Genomic DNA, 20,831 nt, shown 5'->3' on the forward strand with positions numbered 1-20,831 from the left:
TAAATTCGGGCTTCCCCAATAAATCGATCGGGCACCGAACTTTGCCTCAGTCTACCTTGATCACGTCACCGTTACAACATCTGTAGATATTCGTGTGTATAAACATGCGCAGACTTATAGAGAGCTATGTAGAAGTGCACGTGTCTGTATACGGGCGCAGCCTACGACAGCCACGTGGCGTGGGGGCGTGAGCCTCCTCCGGCCAGACCGCGGCCCCGAAGTTAGAGGTTTTCGTCGGCCCCGAGCACGAGGGCACGGATTCCTCCTCGAGCACCATAGCAGCCAATCGCCCGCCACCTTCCCGGGGCTTAGTAGATATCGTGGTCTCAACCCACGAAATAAAGCCGGATATGCCACACTCACACCACGGGGGCCCAAGAGACCGTAGACTCCGAGTGCTCCGCGTTCCGGGAGAACGCCGCTCCGGCCCTAACTTCCTCCTTCCGGGGATTCTCCTCGAACCAATCACAGTCTCGCCCACACACAGGCGCAAGGTCCAGAGTGTCTCCCCTCCCCCCTCGCATCCGGTGCTATGCATTCTGGGAATCCGAGCCTCTGGGTTGTGGCGAGCCCCATGGTGTTCGCTGGGTGCGCCGCGGTGGGCGGGTGTGGTTCGAGGGAAAGAATTTTCCAGGGGCGTTTTGCGGGAGGACGAACGGAGTGCATTTTCGGGCATGTTGCGTCCTCTTCCCGGGACGTGTTGATCCTGAGCGTCCGCAGCCCGCTCCTCTTCTCCTCCAGGCTCAAACGCGGCTGTTCATAAGATCACAAACAGAAAAAAAAAACCAAACGTGATAGTGGAAGGAAAAAAATTTCGCTACGTCCAATAAGGATGAATTTCTGGATCCTTCCTTTGTTGCGAGGCCCCATGGTGTAATGGTTAGCACTCTGGACTTTGAATCCAGCGATCTGAGTTCGAATCTCGGTGGGACCTGCGGAGCTTAGTTTTTTATTTTCATTTTTTATTATAGCTAGTTTACGTTTACAGATTTAGGTCTTTCATATGAGCTACTTTGTAGAATTCTCCCGATGAAGGAAAGCAAGGTAGAGAAATCTCCCGATTCCTCTTGCTTCTTTAAGGAACTATCCTTAACTATTATAGGAAGTAATGCTGTCTGCTGAATAAATTGACGAGGTGGCCGAGTGGTTAAGGCGATGGACTGCTAATCCATTGTGCTCTGCACGCGTGGGTTCGAATCCCATCCTCGTCGCATTCTCTTGCTCACTGAGGGTGTGGCTTTTATAAAAATCCTTTATCGGGGGGAAGCAGGAACCTCTCCTCATTTCTGTAAATCCCAGGCAAACGTACCCAAGTGAGTTCCCAGGGATTCCGAATCTGTACCTTACAAATAAAGTTTACCAATGCGGCCTTCGTTTTTGTACAACAAAATGCCATTCCTTTTGTACAATGATGACGATGATCACCCGTGCACTCTCATTCGCCTCTCGGGTACAAATTCTTTGTCCTCGGCCAATCTCTGAAACAAGTTACAAACTTTATTAAGCATTCACTGTGTTAGGAGCTGCAGGAGACACAAAAATATAGTAGTTAGCAGATCTTGAATCCCTGTACTGAAACCAGTACTAACTGATTCCCCTTCTCCAATAAAGTTCACGTTCCCAAAATTTGCTGTGGGGTTTTCTGACTCCAAACTCTTGTACTGTTTCGGGGCTCCCTACGTGTACCTTCATCTATAAAAATGCACGCCTCCTTTGTTCAAAACCCATCGCTCCAGTCCCCCCCTTCCTTCTTTCCTGACGTCTCACAGAAAACATCTTACTTGACGGAACTTTGTAACTGGGAGAAAATGTAGAAAGAGATATCTCGTTTCAGAAGTATATAAATTGACTCCCAGGGACGCCGAAAGATAAACTGGCCACGCCTGAAATAGGGGAACTACATACTGTCAGTCAGTAGAATCATCACATCTGTAGGAGACAGATAACAGAAGTGGAACCGAAGCTCACTTTTTGATTAATGTCATTCCCAAAATAACGACTCGTAGTCGGCAGGATTCGAACCTGCGCGGGGAAACCCCAATGGATTTCAAGTCCATCGCCTTAACCACTCGGCCACGACTACTCCGTGTCTTCAGTTATCTCATGAATGTTTCATTTCTTCATTTCCTTTCGGGTTAACAGTCCAGTATTTTTTTTCATAGTTGAATTTCGATTAATGTAGTGTTTGATATATAATAGGCACCGAATACATATTTATTCAAAACCACGAATGAATAAGTAGCTGAATGCTTGATCAGATTATTCTAAAGTTTTCATAAGAACTGCATTAGCAAGGGAGGTGAATGGTTAAGGCGTTTGTGTTTAAGTTCTGTCAACTAACTAAGGGCTAACTAAAGGGCTTTTTCTGAGGGAATGTGTGTGTGTGTGTGTGTGTGTGTGTGTGTGTGTGTGTGTACACATATGTGTGTGAACAGCTAGTGCCCTTTTTGAAAAAGAAGACGTGGTTTTTGAGTCATGTATAGTAGGATGATGACAAACTATAATCTAACAACTGGTTTCTTAAAGGCTCTTTTAAAAAAAACAGTTCAGTGAAAGGGAATGATTTTCTTCAGTCACACAGACCTGGCTTTACAAAGTACTTTGGAAGAAAACTAGTTGTACCTTTACGAATCTTTCCACTGAACCCTCCTCCCACCCCCCAAAAAAGTGTTTATTTGTCCCTCAGGTCTTGGATCCTTTCTGAGGCTCAGAATGGAAGAGTGGATGATTCTAAACACCCAGGGTTCAATGCCCACTAGACTGAAAGTTTCATGAGGTTGGGGATGAGTCTTATTTTCTTTTTGCATTTTCTTTGGTCCCTAACACAAGTGTGGGTATGTGTGTCTGTATTATGTATATGATACGAATTTATCAGTAAACAAACTGATGAATGCATGAAGGTATGTATGCAGGAATATAGGGCCTGCTGTTTGAGGTATTCTCTCTCCCTCTCCCCACCTCAGCGTTATCTTGAGAGACTTGCTGATTTCTACAAAAATACAGAAATAGAATTCGGTTCCCAAATAGAATTAGGTTACACACAGTTCCTCCCAGCCTGAGCTAGGAGACCGATCTGTGGCCTATTACCACTGTCTAGCCTAAGAACATTTCTTGCTTTCTCCAGGGTCACACCACTTTTTCTGGAACTTTAAACTTTCACCTTTTCTTAACCTCATCTTTTCTCACTTATTCACCTCAACGACAAAATAAGAATTATGATCATCCTTAGTGGACACATCAGTTAACAGTGATGACAACTGAAGTTTACAAGTGCAACATTTAAGGGATAAAGGTTGATGATATATTTCTTTTTAAAATTCAGTTTTATTTTACTTCAAGGTTCGGATTCTCTCATTCACTTCCCTTCCCATTCCTCAACCTCAACCCCCAGTGAAAAAGCAAGAAAAGCAAAACCTGTAGCAAAAATGTACAGTCAAACGAAACAGACTCGGGCACTGGCCAAAAAGCCCATCAAAGGCACAATCGAAAACCTTATTCTGCAGTCTGAATCCATCACCTCTCTACCTAGAGGTAAGTTGGGGTTTTGATGATACATTTCAGGAGGAAGTGATACGTCAGAGTCCACCCTTTTTACCTTGGTTAATGTGTTAGGCTTCACCTTTTCTCTTTCTTCTTTGCACTATGAAGCTAAATAATATTTAAATTGTTTAAAAAATATAAAATTGAATAATAGCTCGACTTTAAAAATGAGAGATAAACCAAGCTTAGCAGAGGATGGTTTCGATCCATCGACCTCTGGGTTATGGGCCCAGCACGCTTCCGCTGCGCCACTCTGCTGACGGGGTTGGCGTTTTCTTTTTCTGCTCCTTCAATTGTCTATCTCATCTCCACATATATCGCGTCATTCCCCTCTTTACCCAGTCTTTTTTTAGAGAATCCTCTTCTCAAACCCAGAGAAACCTTCCGGCTCTGTCCCCCAATCTCGAACCATCCTACCACATTTGAGAGAACACAACCACAGAACCCTAACTGTGCTTGTTCTAAATTGTGACCGAACCTCTGAGTCCAACAATTTTACTATTTCTGTACAAATGTTAAAGGCGAAATCAAGCGTTGCGTGAGTGCGTGCCTAGGAGAACTCTACCAGTGAGGGTTCCCACATTTTCTCGTTAATGGAAAGATGATTTTAATAATTAAAATATGCAGCGCCTGGTAACGCTCCTTTCCTCCCCGTGCACACGTGGAACGCAGGGCGATGCAGAGTGGCAGCGTTCTAGTTTCCTTTTTAGTGCCAATTTTCCAAGCTGCCACCTTAAGGAAAACCCATCGGGCTCTGCGGTTCTTGCCCTTAGCTGCACAAGGAAGAGCACGGAACTTTTCCTGAAAACAAGCTCTGTAAATGCCTTGCCAAAAAAAAAAAAAAAGAGAGAGAGAGACATTTTTAAGGAGCTTCTTAAGCTTTTTGGAGCAGGGTTTGCACATGCGCCGTGTCAGAGCCGGAAGATACCCAGATAAAGAACGCAAAGATTCTAGTTCCCGCCCGCGCTCTTTCAGTCCTCAAACAGGTCGGCTCAGTGCCTACATAAGGGAGCGCAGCTCGCCGAGAGTCACAGTGTTCGGTCGTGGTCAGCTGCAGTCATGTCTGGTCGTGGCAAGGGAGGCAAGGGGCTGGGCAAAGGGGGTGCCAAGCGGCACAGGAAGGTGCTCCGCGATAACATCCAGGGCATCACCAAGCCTGCCATCCGTCGTCTGGCTCGGCGCGGCGGCGTCAAGCGTATCTCGGGGCTCATCTACGAGGAGACCCGCGGCGTGCTGAAGGTGTTCCTGGAGAACGTGATCCGGGACGCCGTAACCTACACCGAGCACGCCAAGAGGAAGACGGTCACTGCCATGGACGTGGTCTACGCGCTCAAGCGCCAGGGCCGAACCCTCTACGGCTTCGGCGGTTAAGTCAGCAGCAATTTGCCAGCCAGCCAAGTAAAACCAAAGGCCCTTTTCAGGGCCCCCTCCAACTGGTCATTTAAAAGGGCAATAACCAGCCTTTGTTTGCAAGGATTAAGATTTTCCCCAAATTTAGCTTGAAGGAGTTAACGACTTTTTAACTTTCGCTCTCCGAAGCCTGCTTTTCCATCCCTTGTCTTTACAAATGCTTAGGGAACTTCCATACAAATTTAAGAACTCTTCCTGTTACTTAGTGTATTCCTGCGGTCGGGTAGACTGGAAACAAAAGGACGGGGACGCGCTTAAGTCCCTGGGGGGAAAATTGATGAGGCAATCCATCTCGACCGAAATCCAGACGGGGTGAGAGACTCCTAAATCTTTATATAAACTCAATTCCTATCCTGTAGGCTTTCTAACATCAGACCAATGCAGGCAACAGCCAAGAAGAGGTGGGACTTAACTTTTACAAGTTAAAAGACTTCCTGCATTAACTTGAGTTTTCCCCAACACTAAAGGTGTAGTTAAGGATTTTCTTTATATTGAAAGGCAGTATGTATCTCAGTAGTAACTTGGCTAGTTAGTTAAAAATTTTTGTGGTTGTGAATAATATTAAGAGGTGACTCAGATTAGTAGGATGTGGTCTTCAGGAATGTGGTTATCCCTGGAAGAATTCCTCTTCCCCCAATAAAATAAGATTAGGAAGATTTTTTTTAAAGATGCTCCCTGGATTACAGATTTCATAGATTCCTCTCCTTCCTGCCTGGATTAGAATTTAGACTCAGTAACAGCCATTTTCTTTCGGACCTCCCAATATGTACACAATGCACAGAAAGATACTGCTATATGCACACAGTAAATAATATGTCCGTCTTTCGTTGCCGAAGAAGACCATGCCTTCAGAGAAATAATAACATGACTTGAACTTGACTTTGTTTTGAGGGAGGGAGGGCTGTGCAGGTCACCAGCCTCACTTCTCCTCCAGAGCCATCTGAATCCAGTGACCAGATATTCATCAGGATGACTGGAGATGACACAGGATGAGGCAATTGGGGTTAAGTGACTTACCCAAGGTCACACAGCTAGTGAGTGTCGTGAGATTTAAACTCAGGTCCTCCTGACTCCTGCACTGGTGCTCTATCCACTGAACCACCTAACTGCCCCTGCACACAGTAAATAAAATCCTATTGAATAGAAAACTACTCCCCAAATGGTTCCTGTATTCAGGATTCTCTCTTTTATAGAGATTTCTATGTATGGTTAAAGTTCAAACTCTTGGTTTGGTGAACTGTGTAGATTTAACAATTGAAATCAATGAGCATTTAAGTGCTTGCTTTGTTCCAGTCTGAAAGGCTTACATTGGGCCATTTTCTAATTTACTGAAAAAAATATCGATTTAGAACTACAAGGAATCTTCAGTGGTCATCTATTCCAAAATTCTCATATTAGAGATGAGGAAAGTGAAGGCCAAAAAAACCAATTGACTTTCCCAATGGGAGATCAGTTTTGAATGAGGGTCCTCTAATCCCAAAGCCAGTAGTAGACTGTCCACTGTTCCACAGTATCCGTTGCAAGACATTCACCACCACCCAAGTAAATACAGGATAGATGTAAAACAAATGCAAAGTGATTTGGCGATAAGAAAAAAGACAAGGTACTAATAACTAGAAAGATGTTAGGAAACATTTAGGAGTCTAAAGAAAATTAGCCTAAATAGGTGAAATTGAGGAGGGAGGTCTTTTCAGATGTATAAAACCCATGACAGCTGTAATGGAAAAACAGCCTGGTGTAAAAGATAAGAGAGGACTTGGGTGCCCAAAGGATACATGGAGAAGAGCAAATGATTCAGTTTGGGGAAACAGAAAGGGAATAAGCATTTAGATGGTGCCTGCTATATGCCAGGCACTGGGCTAAATGCTTTTTACAAATTTTATTTTATTTTATAATATTATCTCATTTAAACTCACTGAAATGTAGAGAGCTTGAAGTGAGGAGTAATTTCTAATTAACCTTTAAAAAAAAATCTGGAACTATTCTAAACTTTGAAGGACTTTAAATTCCAAACAACAGGGTCCACTAGGTGGTAAAGTTGGTAAAAGCTCAGACCCTGGAGTCAGGAGGACCTGAATTCAAATTTGATATTACTAGTTGTGTAACTCTGGGCTAGTCACTTAACTCTGAATGCCTTCCCATCAAAAAATTCCAAACAACTCATGTTGTATTTCAATCCTAGAGGCTATCGGGAGTCATTGAAACTTCTAAAACACAGGACTGGCATGGTCAGAGTCTCAGTATAAAGGACCTAGGAATAGTTGGTGGGTTAGACTTAAGTTTTTTGGAACCTGAAGACTCCATTACATAAATGGGATGGAACTTATAGCTCATTTCATCCCTGCTTAATTTAACCTCTCAGTACAGTAGGAGGAGAGGCATAGTTTCCCCTCTGAATTTACAGTTCAGTACTTTAAAAAAAAAAAAAAAGGCAAAACAGTGTTTACTGCCATCTGTCTTATAGTGACCTCTCAAGGCAGACTGATGCTCTGTCAGGATTGTCAGGATTCTGTTGCTACTCCTGAGCCATACCAAGTCTCCTTTCTCTCCCACTCCAGTCCTGCTTCCTATTCCTATTTTTCATCTTTCTGTACTCACCTTATGATCCACCTTACTGATTCAAGATGCCCTAATATGTGAAGTTAAACAAAAGCCATGAATGAAGGTTAACCTGTTAAATGTGCCCGTGTGGACAATATTCTTTAACGTTTGGAGGCTTGCTTGAACGAGGCAAGAGTTTCAAACAGTGAACAAACTTGAGGCCATCTGTGTTCCTTTCTTGGTTGCTATTCAGTACCCTCAGTTCTGGGACTACACAGATAAGAAGTGTCTAAAAGTTTCCTATCTCTTTGCAATGAATAATAATGTGTCAAGGTCAGTCATGGAGCAAGCCACACTCTCTCCCTTTATATTTTTTCTTCTTTTTCTCTTCAACCAATTATAATGCTCAAAGATCCTAAGAAATAGATCTGGGGATGGAGATAAGATAATACCCCACCAGACACTGTCCTAGAATCCCTCTGAAACAAGGAAAAGTCACCAGTAGCTAGGAGTCTTTCTACAGATAAGTGGACGTAGAAGCCACTGTGTTGTCATCAATGAACTGAATGTTCATGGGACTGGAGTCACCAGCTGGCCTAGGACTTTGGAACTAAAGGGAATTCATTTAAGTAAACACTAAGCCATTCAGTCAACAAGCACTCATTAAGTTCTTACTATATGCTAGGTACTATGCTACATACCTGTGATGCAAAAAAAGGGGCAAAAATATAATTTCCATCCTTGAGGAACTCCTGTTCTGGGAGGATGGGAAAGGCCTTTTGCAGGAGACAGGATCTGAGCTGAGTGTTTAAGAAATCCATGATGTTCGGGAGGTAGAAATGAGAGGGGAGGATATCCCAGGCATGGGGTACAACCAATGAAAAAATGAGTCAGAGAATGGAGTGTCCTGTAGGAAAAACAGCAAAGAAGCTAGGCCAGTGTCATTGTATCAAGAGCATGGAAGGTGATAAATTGTAAGAAGACCATAAACATAAAAAGTGGCTTCTTTTAAAGTACTTCTGGTACTTTATAAACCAGAGAATTTTCTATGTGATCCTAGAGGTAGAAGGAAGTCACTGCAGTTTACAAATGAGGAAGGTAACATGGTCAGAGATTCATTTTTAAGAAGATTATGGAGCAGAAGAAGAGATTAGGCAGACTGATGCAATAAGCCACAAGACAAATGATGAGGGCATGTTCTGTAAGGAGAGATTGTAAAGGGAGAAATCACAAGACTTGACAACAGTTTGGATACATGGGGTGAGTTGTAGTGAAGCTTTGAGGATAACTGAACTAACAGTGTTAGTCTCAGTATCCATGACCCTGTTGTTTGTGACTGCAGGCAGCTTTAAATTTGCCTCTAGATGCTTAAATTCTGTCCATGGACTCTCTTTTTTTTCTCTGACATGGCTGATAATTTATCATCACCCATACCCACACCCACCATTTGATTTAGAACACAGTTGCTGCTAAATGATGGGGATAGTAGGCAGTCTAATAAAATCATTTTTCCTGCCCCTGAGAACCTCTAAACAAAGTTACTTGTCTATTTCTGTGGTAGACTACTTCCCCCTATGATTTTAATCCTTCTCTTTCTCAGAAGCCTTGCCAGCCAGTGAGAAAGACGTGTACACATACAGGACCTTTAAATCAATGATCATTGCTTTCATCCAATATCTCCCAAATTCTGTCCCCAACATACAAAGCCCAGTCCTCAAATTTGACCTCATTTAAGTAGACCATATTAAATGCCTTTCTACATTCACTTTCATTTGGAGCAAATTCACTGTTAGTTTCCCTTCTGTTGACTTGTTTCAACCACAGTGAAAAGCAAGGTGGATTCGGTGGAGGAGGAGCCATGTCCAAATCCCACCACTGCCACTGTGTGCCCTTGGTTGGGCTACCATTTTCTGGCCCACAGGTTCTTCATCTGTAAAAATGAAGTGGTTGAACCATATAACCTCTAGGTCTAAACTGATAATCCTATAAGCCTAGTTCAGGTCCTCAGGACAGACCTTCATTGGCACTCCAGCTGAATTATTTAAAGGGTCACCCTTTGAACAAGCCATTTGTAGAAGCCATCCCTGTCTCTACAAAGTAAAAAGATCAGTGTAGATGATCTAATTGCTTTGGATAAATGGAAAACATGTTAAGTGTTCACTATGCACAGAGCACTACACTAAGTGCTGGCAATACAAACAGAATATTGTGCTAGCCCACTGCTCTCTAAGAGCTCATATTCAGCAAATATAGGAGGGTTCAGTGGGAGGACTGGGGGTCTTAAGGTACATTGGCAAATTGCAAGGCAATGCATGGGGAATTAGACAGTAGAATGGCAGGTGAAATAGTAAAGCTTAGTGGTCTGCCATCTAACCAGGAGGGTTCTATGTGGTAACTCCCTGCTCATCTATGTCCACTCAAGAAAAGGGAGAATGGGAAGGACCAAGCAGAATTTAGGAAGGTGATCTGAAGAATGGAATGGAACAGGAACTCTGTGTTTCTTCTTGGAGAGGTCAGGTCAGGATAGGGTTGGTCAGGGAAAGAGAAGGGATAATTGACAGGAAGCTTGGGGGAAAGGGTGACCCAAAGTGCCGGGTCTGCCAGTTGGCATCTTAGCCCTGCCCAAGGTGGCAAAATAACAGGAGGGGCACCACACTAACTTAGGTCCCTGAACTCCAGATGTGGTTTCTCTTCTGCTGCATTGAACCTACAAACAAATCTTTTCAGTCATTCTTTGCTTTGCCCACCCTCTACAAATCATCTTCATACCACTGACAGAATATTTCTTACACATGGATCAGTCATGTCACACTTTTTCTCAAAAATAATCAACATCTTACTATTGTCCACTGACAATAGTCTTTTCTTAATAAGGCAGTAACAGTTTTCAAGCCTTCGGCAATCTTCAGATAGACCCAAGTTCAAATCTTGACTCTGATGCTTACTGCTTGTGGGATCTCAGTTCTTCATCTATAACATTTATATATTTATTTACATATTTATTTGGAATAAATGTCCTTTCAGGTCTCATCTAGGTCTATGATATTACACCATTTGGGGCATCTTATATTACTTCCTGCCAACTAATAGATGCTCCAGGCAATTTACAAGTTGTATTTCTAAAGAGACGTGTTGTGCTTCCTTGGCTTTGTTCATAGAGGGTAATATAATGGAATCACTTGGAGCAATTTGGAAAATCTGACTTGATTCTCAATTCTGATATTATTAGCTGTGTGACCATTGATGAACAACCTTTCTGAGTTTCTGTTTTCTCATCTGTAAAAAGGGGGTAATAATGCTTTAATCACAGGTTTGATCAAAAGAACATTTAAATCATTCCGCAAACCTTAAAGTGCTGCCCCCAAAAAGGCACTAACTATTCATATTGACACTCCTCCAATAGGGCAATATAATAACTATAAAATAGGAAATGAAACTAGCTTGCTGTCATACCTTGTATCTCCTCTCTCACTCCTCCAAGTCTTATCTTCCTTTAGTTAAACTTTCTCCAAGCTAGGTGGTGCAGTGGACAGAATTGTAGATTAAGAGTCAGGGAAATTTGAATTAAATCTGACCTGAGATACTTGTGAGCATCCTTTAATCTGTCTGCCTCAGTTATCTCATCTGGAAAAAGGGGAGAATGATAGCACCTCCCTCCCATGGCTACTATGAAGATAACATGAGATTATGTTTGTAAAAATGCTTTTCAAACTTTTAAAAAGCATCCTAAAAATATTATGAATTCCATAAATTATAGAATCTCTCCATATTTATGTTGGTTCTCAGTCAAAAGTATTCTTTTCATACTTACCACCAAACCCTGAGCAAGTTCAAACCTTTCTTATTTAGGCACTGTTGATAGAGGATGATTTTATGGAGGAATTTTATGACAAGGAGGTAATTTAATGATTGTTCTGAGAACTGCTGAGGATCTGAAAGACCTGGGTTCCAATTCGTGATGTCACTCACCAACTGTATGACCTGGAGCAAATTCAAGGGCCTTAATTCCTTCAGCCTTAAAATGAGAGGGTTAGATTAGTTTGCTTTTTTTCTTCTTTTCAACGCTAAAAGTTCACAATTCAATAAAGGCTAACAGGTAGTGGAATTTTTTTTTTTCTTTCATTTCCACCCTCACCACATTAGGAAGGTTTTGTGTGAGTAGGTTGAGGTTGACAGTACACGGTTAAATAAACCTTACAGGCTATGGGATTAGTGTTGAGGAAGCAGGTTGGTAAAAGGGAAGGCAAAATTCAGGTTCAAACCTAGTTTATGACATTTACTTGAGTCATTCCTGGGCCATATTTTCCCCATCTGTAAAATAAGGCGAGGGAGAGTCTAACTGGAACAGGAGAGGGTGGGCAAAGCAAAGAATGACTGAAAAGATAACTATTTCAATATAATTAGTTTCCTTTGGAATCCTATGTATTTTATTTTAAGCGTTTATAAACGTCTTGGTTCACATGTACTGAACCAGAACATTTTACAAGGTTACAGCAATATTATTTAATGAAGAATTGTGAATGACTTAGCTATTTTCAACAATACAATGAATTAAGACAATCTTAAAGGACAAATAATGAAATACTTTATCTGCCTTCGGAGAAAGAAGTGCTGTTTGAATACTTTCTTTCATTCTTTTCTTTTGGTTGAGTCTTCCTGTACAAAACGACTAATATGAAAATGTTTTAGATAATTGCACATGTGTAACCTCTATCTGCTTATCGTGGGGGGGGGGGGCTAAAATTTGGAACTTCAAACTTTACATAAAAATGTTTTAAAAATTTAAATGAAAAAAACCTTCTGAGAAGGGATCCATAGGCTTCGCCAGCCTCCCACAGAAGAGGGACTGCCGACACAAGAAAGGTTACCAACACCTAGAATAAATGCTCTGTAGGATCCCTTCTACATCTAACTCTATGATTTAGTGTGCAAAGTTTAAATTAAATTAAATTTAAGTTAAATAAGCCAGTTAGTGCCTCTCGATTTTGCCCTGAACTCCTCAGACAAGGTATGGAAACCGTAGTTCTTACTTGTATCTTATTTTATTTACAGAATCTTCCAGCGAATTTTATCTGAAAAGATCTAAACCCCTCTTTTCTGAACAGAAATCAAAAAATCAGAATAGGTTTCTTTGTTTTTTTTAAATTAGAAATGAATCTATTCTCTAAGTATTTTTAAATGACGTAGTCTTGAATATAATAGGCGGGAAACAACTCCAAAGCCCTGGCCCCGCCCGCGCTCTTTCAGTCCTCAAACAGGTCGGCTCAGTGCCTACATAAGGGAGCGCAGCTCGCCGAGAGCCACAGTGTTTGGTCGTGATCAGGTGCAGTCATGTCTGGTCGTGGCAAGGGAGGCAAGGGGCTGGGCAAAGGGGGTGCCAAGCGGCACAGGAAGGTGCTCCGCGATAATATCCAGGGCATCACCAAGCCTGCTATCCGTCGCCTGGCTCGGCGCGGCGGCGTCAAGCGTATCTCGGGGCTCATCTACGAGGAGACCCGTGGCGTGCTGAAGGTGTTCCTGGAGAACGTGATCCGGGACGCCGTCACCTACACCGAGCACGCCAAGAGGAAGACGGTCACTGCCATGGACGTGGTCTACGCGCTCAAGCGCCAGGGCCGAACCCTCTACGGCTTCGGCGGCTAAGTCAGCAGCAATTCGCCATCCCGCCAAGTAAAACCAAAGGCCCTTTTCAGGGCCCCCTCCTTTATCTAAAGACGGAGCTGTGATCTGCCCACCAACCTGTCTTTTGTTCTTTGTCTCTTTATTGTAGTATAATTCCTCATTTAAGTTCGTGCTTTCTTTTTAAAAGGAGTGTTTGAAGAGAGGTACAAAACGTACGGGAGGGGTCGGGTTTTTTCATATATTAACTACGCTGCCCGTCCCTTTTCACTATTGTTTACACCCTCAAAGTAGGCTGGATTTCCCATTTCTTGTTCACAGGCTCACAAAATGGAGTCCCGTTGTGTGTTTTCACTTGGGGAGGGCAGTCTGGGCCGAGTGCTCAGAGATGTCGCCATAATGGGAAAAAAGAAAGCCAATCGGAGTGTGCTCTGGGTCAATAGAGGAATCTCTTGTCCAATCAGAAAAGAGGTTTCTGATCCTGCCCGCTTGAAGATTTTTACAGCATCCTAAAGCCTTAGCTCTTACGAATTACAGGGAAGCACCTACAAAATTATAAGGTGACCTTTTGGGTAAAAATCAACACAGTCCTTTATCCTAGAAAGAACGGACTGTAGATCCTTTTTACTGGAGATAATGGATATTGATGAGAACAGGAAAGTCCCAACTACTATACGCTGGTGAACCTTAGGTACATGCCTTAGTTTCTCCCTCTGTAGAAATTGATATACCGTCCAATCTGTATCAATTTGTGCGGTCTGGAGCATTATGGAAGACTTCGAGATTTGAAGATTTAGATGCCAAAAATTGACACCCAAGCTGCAAAGCGGTGGAAAGCAGATTTTTCAATTAATTTACAAACATTAATGAGTCACTTTCTAGGCTGTTAAGTACTGTCCTCAGCACTCGGGAAAAGCAAAATCAAGCCCCGCGCTTAAGGAGTTTACATTCTTAATAGAGACAATTCTTAGCTGTGTTAGTGAAAACACGATAAATATAAGATAGATAGGAAGTAACTTTGGTGGGAAGAGCTCTAGCAGCTTGGGCGTTGGGAGGAGGCTGGGAGACACTAGAAAAGACTTCTTGGAAGAGGATGTGCTGGGCTTGAGTTTTAGGAAACCAGAGAATTTCAGGGTGTTTGAGCATTCTAGGTATCACGGACAGCCACTGCAAAGAAAGGCAAGGAGAGGCAGTCTTGTAGAATAGCATGGAGGCTAGTATGGTTGGACCATAGAGCTCCTGGAGGGTATCAATGTGTTACAATCCTGGAAGGATAGGAAGGGACCAGGTTGTGAAGAGCCTTTAAAAGCCAGTCTTTCACGTAAGATAATAAGATTGGAAGGATGAATGAGGGACTATGTTCTACATTTATTTCCTCGGTGCCAAGCACAGTATTATTCATATAAATAAAATGAATTAATGGAAGAAACCAATTGTTAGGTGGTTACCATGTGCTGAGTGACTACAAATGCAAAAGCAGAGAAAATATCAGCTCTATTGGAGTTTGCATTGTTATTTTTTACTTTTCTCAAATCTGCAATTTTTTATCCTGAAATTCAACACGAAAAAACAGTATTTCCATATATACGAAGGGAAAATAGAATTTTACAAGAAATTAACCCTCTATTTCACAGAGGAGATTGCCCACGCTCTTCTTGAAAGCCTGAAAGTGGGAAGTGAAGAAAAGCATGGTTGGGCCAACCTGAAAAAGTTGGCAGGTGGAGCAGGCCACAGGCAGGAAGGGCAGAGGTGCAAGGAAAGTGTGGAAGGGAAATGTTCAGTCAGTGAACACCCTGGCCTTCTCTTCATCCTCGTGTGGGAGGTTTTAGAATCCTACCAGTGCTAGGGAGGATGTATTAGGAATTGTAAAGGGCAAGCCTCTGGCTTCTGGTGAGCAAAGGAAGGAAGGAAAGAAGGGAGGGAAGGAGGGATGGAGGAAGGAAGGAAGGAAGGAAGGAAGGAAGGAAGGAAGGAAGGAAGGAAGGAAGGAAGGAAGGAAGGAAGAAGAAAAGAAAGAAAATAGCATTTATTAAGCATGTACTATATGCCAAGCACTGTACTAGTCCTTTTACAAATTTTATCTCATTCAGTCTGCAGACAACAATCCTGCAAGATAGGTGCTATTATTATCCCTATCTTACAGTTGAATAAATTGAGGCAGACAGAGATTTTGGAGCTCCTCCAGAGTCCCACAGCTAATAAGTGTCTGAGGGCAAATTTGGAACTCAGGTCTCCCTGACTCCAAGTCCAGCACTAACCTTCTGTGTCACCTAGACCCTAAAAATCTCTCAGTATAATGGCCTTTCTTTAGGCCTCATCCTTCTTACCTATATGAAGTATTCTACACTATCAACCACACTCCTCCTTCTTAATACTGTCTTTTACCTTAGCTTCCAGGACTCTTTCCTGGTTCTCTTAACTAATTACTCTTCCTCAATCTCTTTTGCTGGTCCTTTTCCTGACCCCTTCAGGAGGTATTATTCCCCAAGGTTCCCTCCTTAGGCCTTTTCTCTCTATGTTCCTTAGTAATTGCACCAGTTCTCACTGTTTAGCACTGTTGCTCTGAACTAATGATTCCCAAATCTAGAGGTGTGTGGTTTAGTAAATAGAGAGCTGAAACATGATTCTCAGAAACTTGGATTCAAAAACCATTGCAACTTACCAAAGCTGTGTAACCATAGGCAAGTCACAGCCCTTCTGAACCTGTTTCTTCATCCTTCATAAAAGGGCGGAAAATAAAAGTCTTGGGGCAGGGCCAACAACATTTCAATCACTGCTCTGCTTTTCCTACTATCTGATTTCTTATGTGTCTAAGGATATGAATTTTTTTTCTTAGGATTCTGTCAGAATTTTGTGCTATCCCACTTCACTCCGCAGAATGTAAAAGAACAGAATAGAGAAGGTTATGCATACATCTGCACATGGCTATATGAATAAATAAAGCCTTTATGCCCTTACTAGGATCTTTGTATGCTACAATTCTGTTTCACATGTAGAATGCCAAAGGTGGGATTCAGGAAATCACAAGCAGCTCGAAAGGCCCTGGGAGAAGAGTCCAAGGTCATTATCCTTTCAGTATACATGAATTCCCTGGGAGTTCTGCGGATATCAACAGGCCGGTATCTTGCAAATCTTAATTGGACCTTACTTCTTGTTATCTTTCCTAAAACTGTCTGAGAAGAGTTTCCCTTCTTTTTCTCAACAATAGCTTCATAGTTAGGTTTGCATCTGTGCCAAATGGACCCATATCATCTGCTATCTTAGATAAGATCTTCAGGAAACATTTCAGTCTTCTGCTTTCATTCCCCCTCAAATTATCAGTATAATATAATACAATTAATATCAAAAGTCCCAAAGTATAGTCCTGGAAGAGGAGGAGCAGATAATACCTTGAAGACCACTCGTTGTCATCCTGGAACTATCACAAATGAGCATCAGAGAAGGAAAAATAAGGATCCCTCATCTCCATCAGCAGCTACAACTGCTACTAAGTCCATTTTGGGTAACTACCAGGCCAGTGACCTAATGGAGAGTTCCTGAGGCTTAGAGCTTTCCCATTCCTGTCTCTAACCAGTTGTAAAGAATATCTCTTAATAAATCTCATTTGAACATGTAATATCTTATGAGGACTTCTTTTTCCCTTCCCAAATCCCTTATTTGGAGAGACATTTATTTTCTCCCCAAAAGAAGAACTGAAACATATCAGAGAAACTGATCAGGTTTCCTCATTTATAAATTCCGCAAACTCAGTCTGTTGCTTCAATTGCTATAATAAGTGGTCTTAATTTAAATACCTAAACAATAAAGTTGTTTTAAAGTAGTGGTTCTCAAAATAGTATCTGGAGACCCTGGAGCATCTCCAAGACCCTTTTAGAGGGCCTGGAAAGTCAAAATTATTGTCACAAAAATAGTAGAATATTTTAATTTCTAAAATGGATGCATATAATCCAAATGAACACAACACTTCCTTTGATAAGGGAATGCCACGTGGGGAGCAGGAGGGGGTCCTGTGCCAGTGTCTCCCATGTCATACCATCAATTCCAAAGTTTTTAAGAGAAACGTTGAGAGTGTCCTTGTATCGCTTTTTCTGACCACCTCATGAATACTTGCCCTGTGTGAGTTCTCCACAAATAGTCTTTTAGGCAAACATAAATTTGCCATTCGAACTGCGTGGTCAGCTTATTGGAATTACACTCTGCAAAAGGGTTTAGTTGTTTTCAGTCAGACTAGGTTACTGAGTGTCAGAATGGCCGAGTGGTCTAAGGCGCCAGACTCAAGGTTAGCTCCTTCCTTAACGGAGTGTTCTGGTCTCCGTATGGAGGCGTGGGTTCAAATCCCACTTCTGACACGACTGCGTATTTTGCTAAATGAATTACGTGGTCGGAACTACGTGACCAGCCCTTCAGAGTAGTGCTCTCTGTAGCAAAAAGTTTGAATGTTTGACAATGAAGCTTGAGAAAGGGCCTTAGCTGCCAGCACAATTGAAGTGGATGTGTTTCGGTCACCTGGCGTGGTGCTGGCGTACCGTTCAAGATTTACAAGCATACAACAATGAAATCAGAACAACTATTCTTTACACCTCAAGTTTGGTAGTCAGCTTAACACATTTTTCTATCACATTTTCCTTCAGAGCCTCCCAAATATTAAGCTAACTCTGATAAAGTGTGTCTCAACTTCATTACCAATGAGTAATCCCTGGAAAGTATACTGCCAAAGAATAACCTTTTTCACAGTATTCAAAACTTCTCCATTTTCTGTAGCCTATATTTCTGCGAATACATGGTGTGGTGCTAGCTGGTGGAGCACCTGTTTTCTTGGTGTTAATTGTTAGACCAAAATTAGCACAAGTAGCAGATAATGGATCCATATTTTGTTGCATCTCAGCTTCAGAAACTACATTGAGTGCAGAATCATCTTCAAACAAAACAAATTAAAAAATCATACACCAGCTCTCCTTCCACTTTAGTCTTGCCTTGTAGCTTTTTCAAGTTAAATAATTTGCCATCAGATGGAGTTGGTACAAGAGCTTTGGAGAGGAGGAATATTCTTCATTCCTCATTTAAGAGAGGTCACTCATAGTTCCAGACTCTTTTGGTGACCCATGGAAAGAGAGACACAAATTATAGAAGATCTATAGGGGTTCTTCAACAAGTCCCTGATTTCCAACTCGCCTCCATGGTAATACAGACTACTGTTTATCCCCTTGGTTAGACTGGGTTCTCTCCATTGACTGAGCTAAGGCTTCAGCCAGGTCCTATTTGAAGAGTTTGTTCACTTTTGCATATTTCTTGATATATTTCAATCTATATAACTTCTCAGATTTCTGTTTGCTTGATTAAATAGGTTTATTCTATTTATGATGGTCTTTTGTGTAATTGGTGGGAAGGACCCAAGCACATGCATATAAGCTTAAGGTATTCCACTCATTAAAATTTTTCCCTCCAATTTACTATTTATTTATTTATTTAACATTCTTTGCTTTTGAACTGTGGAGATCCAAATTCTCTCCCTCTCTCCTACCTTCTACCTTACTGAGGGAGACGAGAAGGCAAGCAGTAAGATATCAACTATACATGTGAAATCACCAAAACATATTTACAAATTAACCATCTCTCAAAAAAAAAAAAAGCAAGAAGAATAGAGTGGGAAAAGTTTGCTCTGAGACTTCATCAGTTCTCTCTCTGTGGAGGTGGATAGCATTTTTTCATCATGAGTCCTTTGGAATCGTCTTAGGTCATTGTATTGATCAGAGTAGTCAAGTCTTTCACAGTTGATCAATCATCACTACAACATTGCTGTTACTGTATACAATGATCTGCCAGTTCTTACTTTACTTTGCCTCAGTTCATACAGGTCTTGCCATGTTTTTCTAAAATGACTCTCTTCATCATTTCCCACAACACAATAATACTCCATCACAATCATATGCTACAACTTGTTCAGCCATTCCCTACTTGATTTCCAGTTCTTTGTCCTTTTCTTTTTCCTTTGCTCTCTTTGGGATACAGATCTAGTAGTAGTATTGCTGGGTCAATGAGTTTCATAGCCCTTTGAGCCTGGTTCCAAATTGTTTTCAAGAATGGTTGAACCAGTTCAGCACTCCACCAACCATTCATTAGTGTACCTATTTTTCCCTCATCTCCTACAGCATTTGTCATTTCTGACAGATGTGAGGTGGTAACTCAGAGTTATTTTAGTTTGCCTTCCTCTACTCAGTAATGGTTTAGAGTACTTTTTCAAGTGACTATAGAACGTTTTGATTTCTTCTTCTGAAAACTGCCTGTTTATGTTCTTTGACCATTTTATCATTTGGGGAATGGCTCTTTTGTGTAAATTTGAATCAGTTCTGTACTCAGTATATAATTAATAAATGAGGCCTTTTCCAGAGAAACTTGCAGCAAATTTTTTTCTTAATATTTCTTCATTGTCTGTGAAGCATTTAGCAAAATGTAGTTTCTCTAATTATCCCTTTTAATTAGGTCTACTTTTGCTTTGTCTGAAATCATGATTGTTTCTCATGACTTTTCTTAGTTCAACTGAAGCATTTTAGATTATGCTCCAGCCCTTTATTTTAATTCTGTGTGTTTCTTTCTGTTTTAAGTCTATTTCTTCGAAAATATGTATGATTGTTGTATTCTGGTTTCTAATTCATTCTGCTATCCACTTTTGTTTTATGGGTGAGCTCATTTTATTTACATTCACAGTTATAATTACTGTGTATTTCCCTCCATCCTATTTTCTTCTGTTCTTTTTCTCTCTCTCTTTTTATCCTGTCCCTCTTTGAAAGCCTATGTTGGATCTAACCACTGTCTCCCAAGCTGTTAATTCTCTTTTCATAATTTTCTTGTACCATTCTCATTTCTTTTCCCAATTTGTCCTCTACCACTCTTATCTCTTTCTTTAACACTTCCAGGAATTTTTGTTGTGCATGTGTGTATGTGTGAATGTATGTATGTATATACATATATGTATGTATATATATGTATGTATTCATATATGTATTGTCAACCTGAAAGTTTGATTAAAAAAGGCAAAAAGGCTGAATGCATATTGTTTATTCCCTTAAAGCTAGTGGTTACACACTCATGGAGCCAGAAAAACTTCTGACTAACTAACACAAAAATGACCAGGCTTAAATCTGCTTTAAGACAATTCAAGGTTGTCTGTGTCCTTCATATTTATGGTCTCCATGAGTGATTAACTATACCATGAGAAAGGAATTTCTTAATTGGATAGGTTGTAAATACAATAAGATAAGAGAGTTGACAAGGCGTCAGATGAAATTACAACTCAGAACATCTGTGTTTTCTCTGTCATTAATATGTCATAACGTAGTATACATCCACAAAATATTAAGGTATGAAAAAAGTCTCATTATTCAAGGTAGTATCTTAGGTGAAGGGTCTCATAAGGAATGCTAAGTCAGTCCCATCTGGCCTTGTTGACATAGGAAGAGGTATTCTCTGAGTTTACTTCAGAGAACAAAGAGACTGTTAGGTCCAAGCTCTTCTTCTGATTGATTAATTCAAGCTCTTGTCCTTATTAAAGTCCAAAAATTATATTAAATATTATCAGTATGCATAAGGATATGTGTGTATGCACATACCCCCAAACCTCCCCATACACTTCTCACTTCTACTATAGCCAGCTCCAACTGGCTGAAGTGACTGTACTGTTAAATTTTCACTACAGGCATTTATACCTCAGAAATCTGCAAATA

The 20,831-nt window shown here is 41.2% G+C and overlaps 2 protein-coding genes and 5 non-coding genes across 7 annotated transcripts; 5 read left to right on the forward strand and 2 right to left on the reverse strand.

The window, feature by feature from the left end:
- Window positions 1–862: 862 nt before the first annotated feature.
- TRNAQ-UUG (transfer RNA glutamine (anticodon UUG)) lies at window positions 863–934 on the forward strand. The gene has a single exon. It is a non-coding gene; the product is annotated as a tRNA-Gln (tRNA).
- A 195-nt stretch (window positions 935–1,129) lies between these two features.
- Window positions 1,130–1,211, forward strand: TRNAS-GCU (transfer RNA serine (anticodon GCU)). The gene has a single exon. It is a non-coding gene; the product is annotated as a tRNA-Ser (tRNA).
- A 790-nt stretch (window positions 1,212–2,001) lies between these two features.
- On the reverse strand, window positions 2,002–2,083 carry TRNAS-UGA (transfer RNA serine (anticodon UGA)). Its single transcript has one exon. It is a non-coding gene; the product is annotated as a tRNA-Ser (tRNA).
- A 1,643-nt stretch (window positions 2,084–3,726) lies between these two features.
- On the reverse strand, window positions 3,727–3,798 carry TRNAM-CAU (transfer RNA methionine (anticodon CAU)). Its single transcript has one exon. It is a non-coding gene; the product is annotated as a tRNA-Met (tRNA).
- A 752-nt stretch (window positions 3,799–4,550) lies between these two features.
- On the forward strand, window positions 4,551–4,970 carry LOC140523942 (histone H4). The gene has a single exon (XM_072638504.1). The coding sequence runs from the start codon at window positions 4,600–4,602 to the stop codon at window positions 4,909–4,911; it is 312 nt and encodes a 103-aa protein (XP_072494605.1). The 5' UTR covers window positions 4,551–4,599; the 3' UTR covers window positions 4,912–4,970.
- A 7,781-nt stretch (window positions 4,971–12,751) lies between these two features.
- On the forward strand, window positions 12,752–13,278 carry LOC140527604 (histone H4). The gene has a single exon (XM_072644657.1). It carries the CDS (start codon window positions 12,823–12,825, stop codon window positions 13,132–13,134), a length of 312 nt encoding a protein of 103 aa, XP_072500758.1. The 5' UTR covers window positions 12,752–12,822; the 3' UTR covers window positions 13,135–13,278.
- Window positions 13,279–17,351: 4,073 nt separating this feature from the next.
- Window positions 17,352–17,459, forward strand: TRNAL-CAA (transfer RNA leucine (anticodon CAA)). The gene is made up of 2 exons: window positions 17,352–17,389; window positions 17,414–17,459. It is a non-coding gene; the product is annotated as a tRNA-Leu (tRNA).
- Window positions 17,460–20,831: the final 3,372 nt, after the last annotated feature.

This window comes from Notamacropus eugenii, chromosome 2, assembly GCF_028372415.1.
Source record: "Notamacropus eugenii isolate mMacEug1 chromosome 2, mMacEug1.pri_v2, whole genome shotgun sequence".
NCBI classification, from domain to species: Eukaryota; Metazoa; Chordata; class Mammalia; order Diprotodontia; family Macropodidae; genus Notamacropus; species Notamacropus eugenii.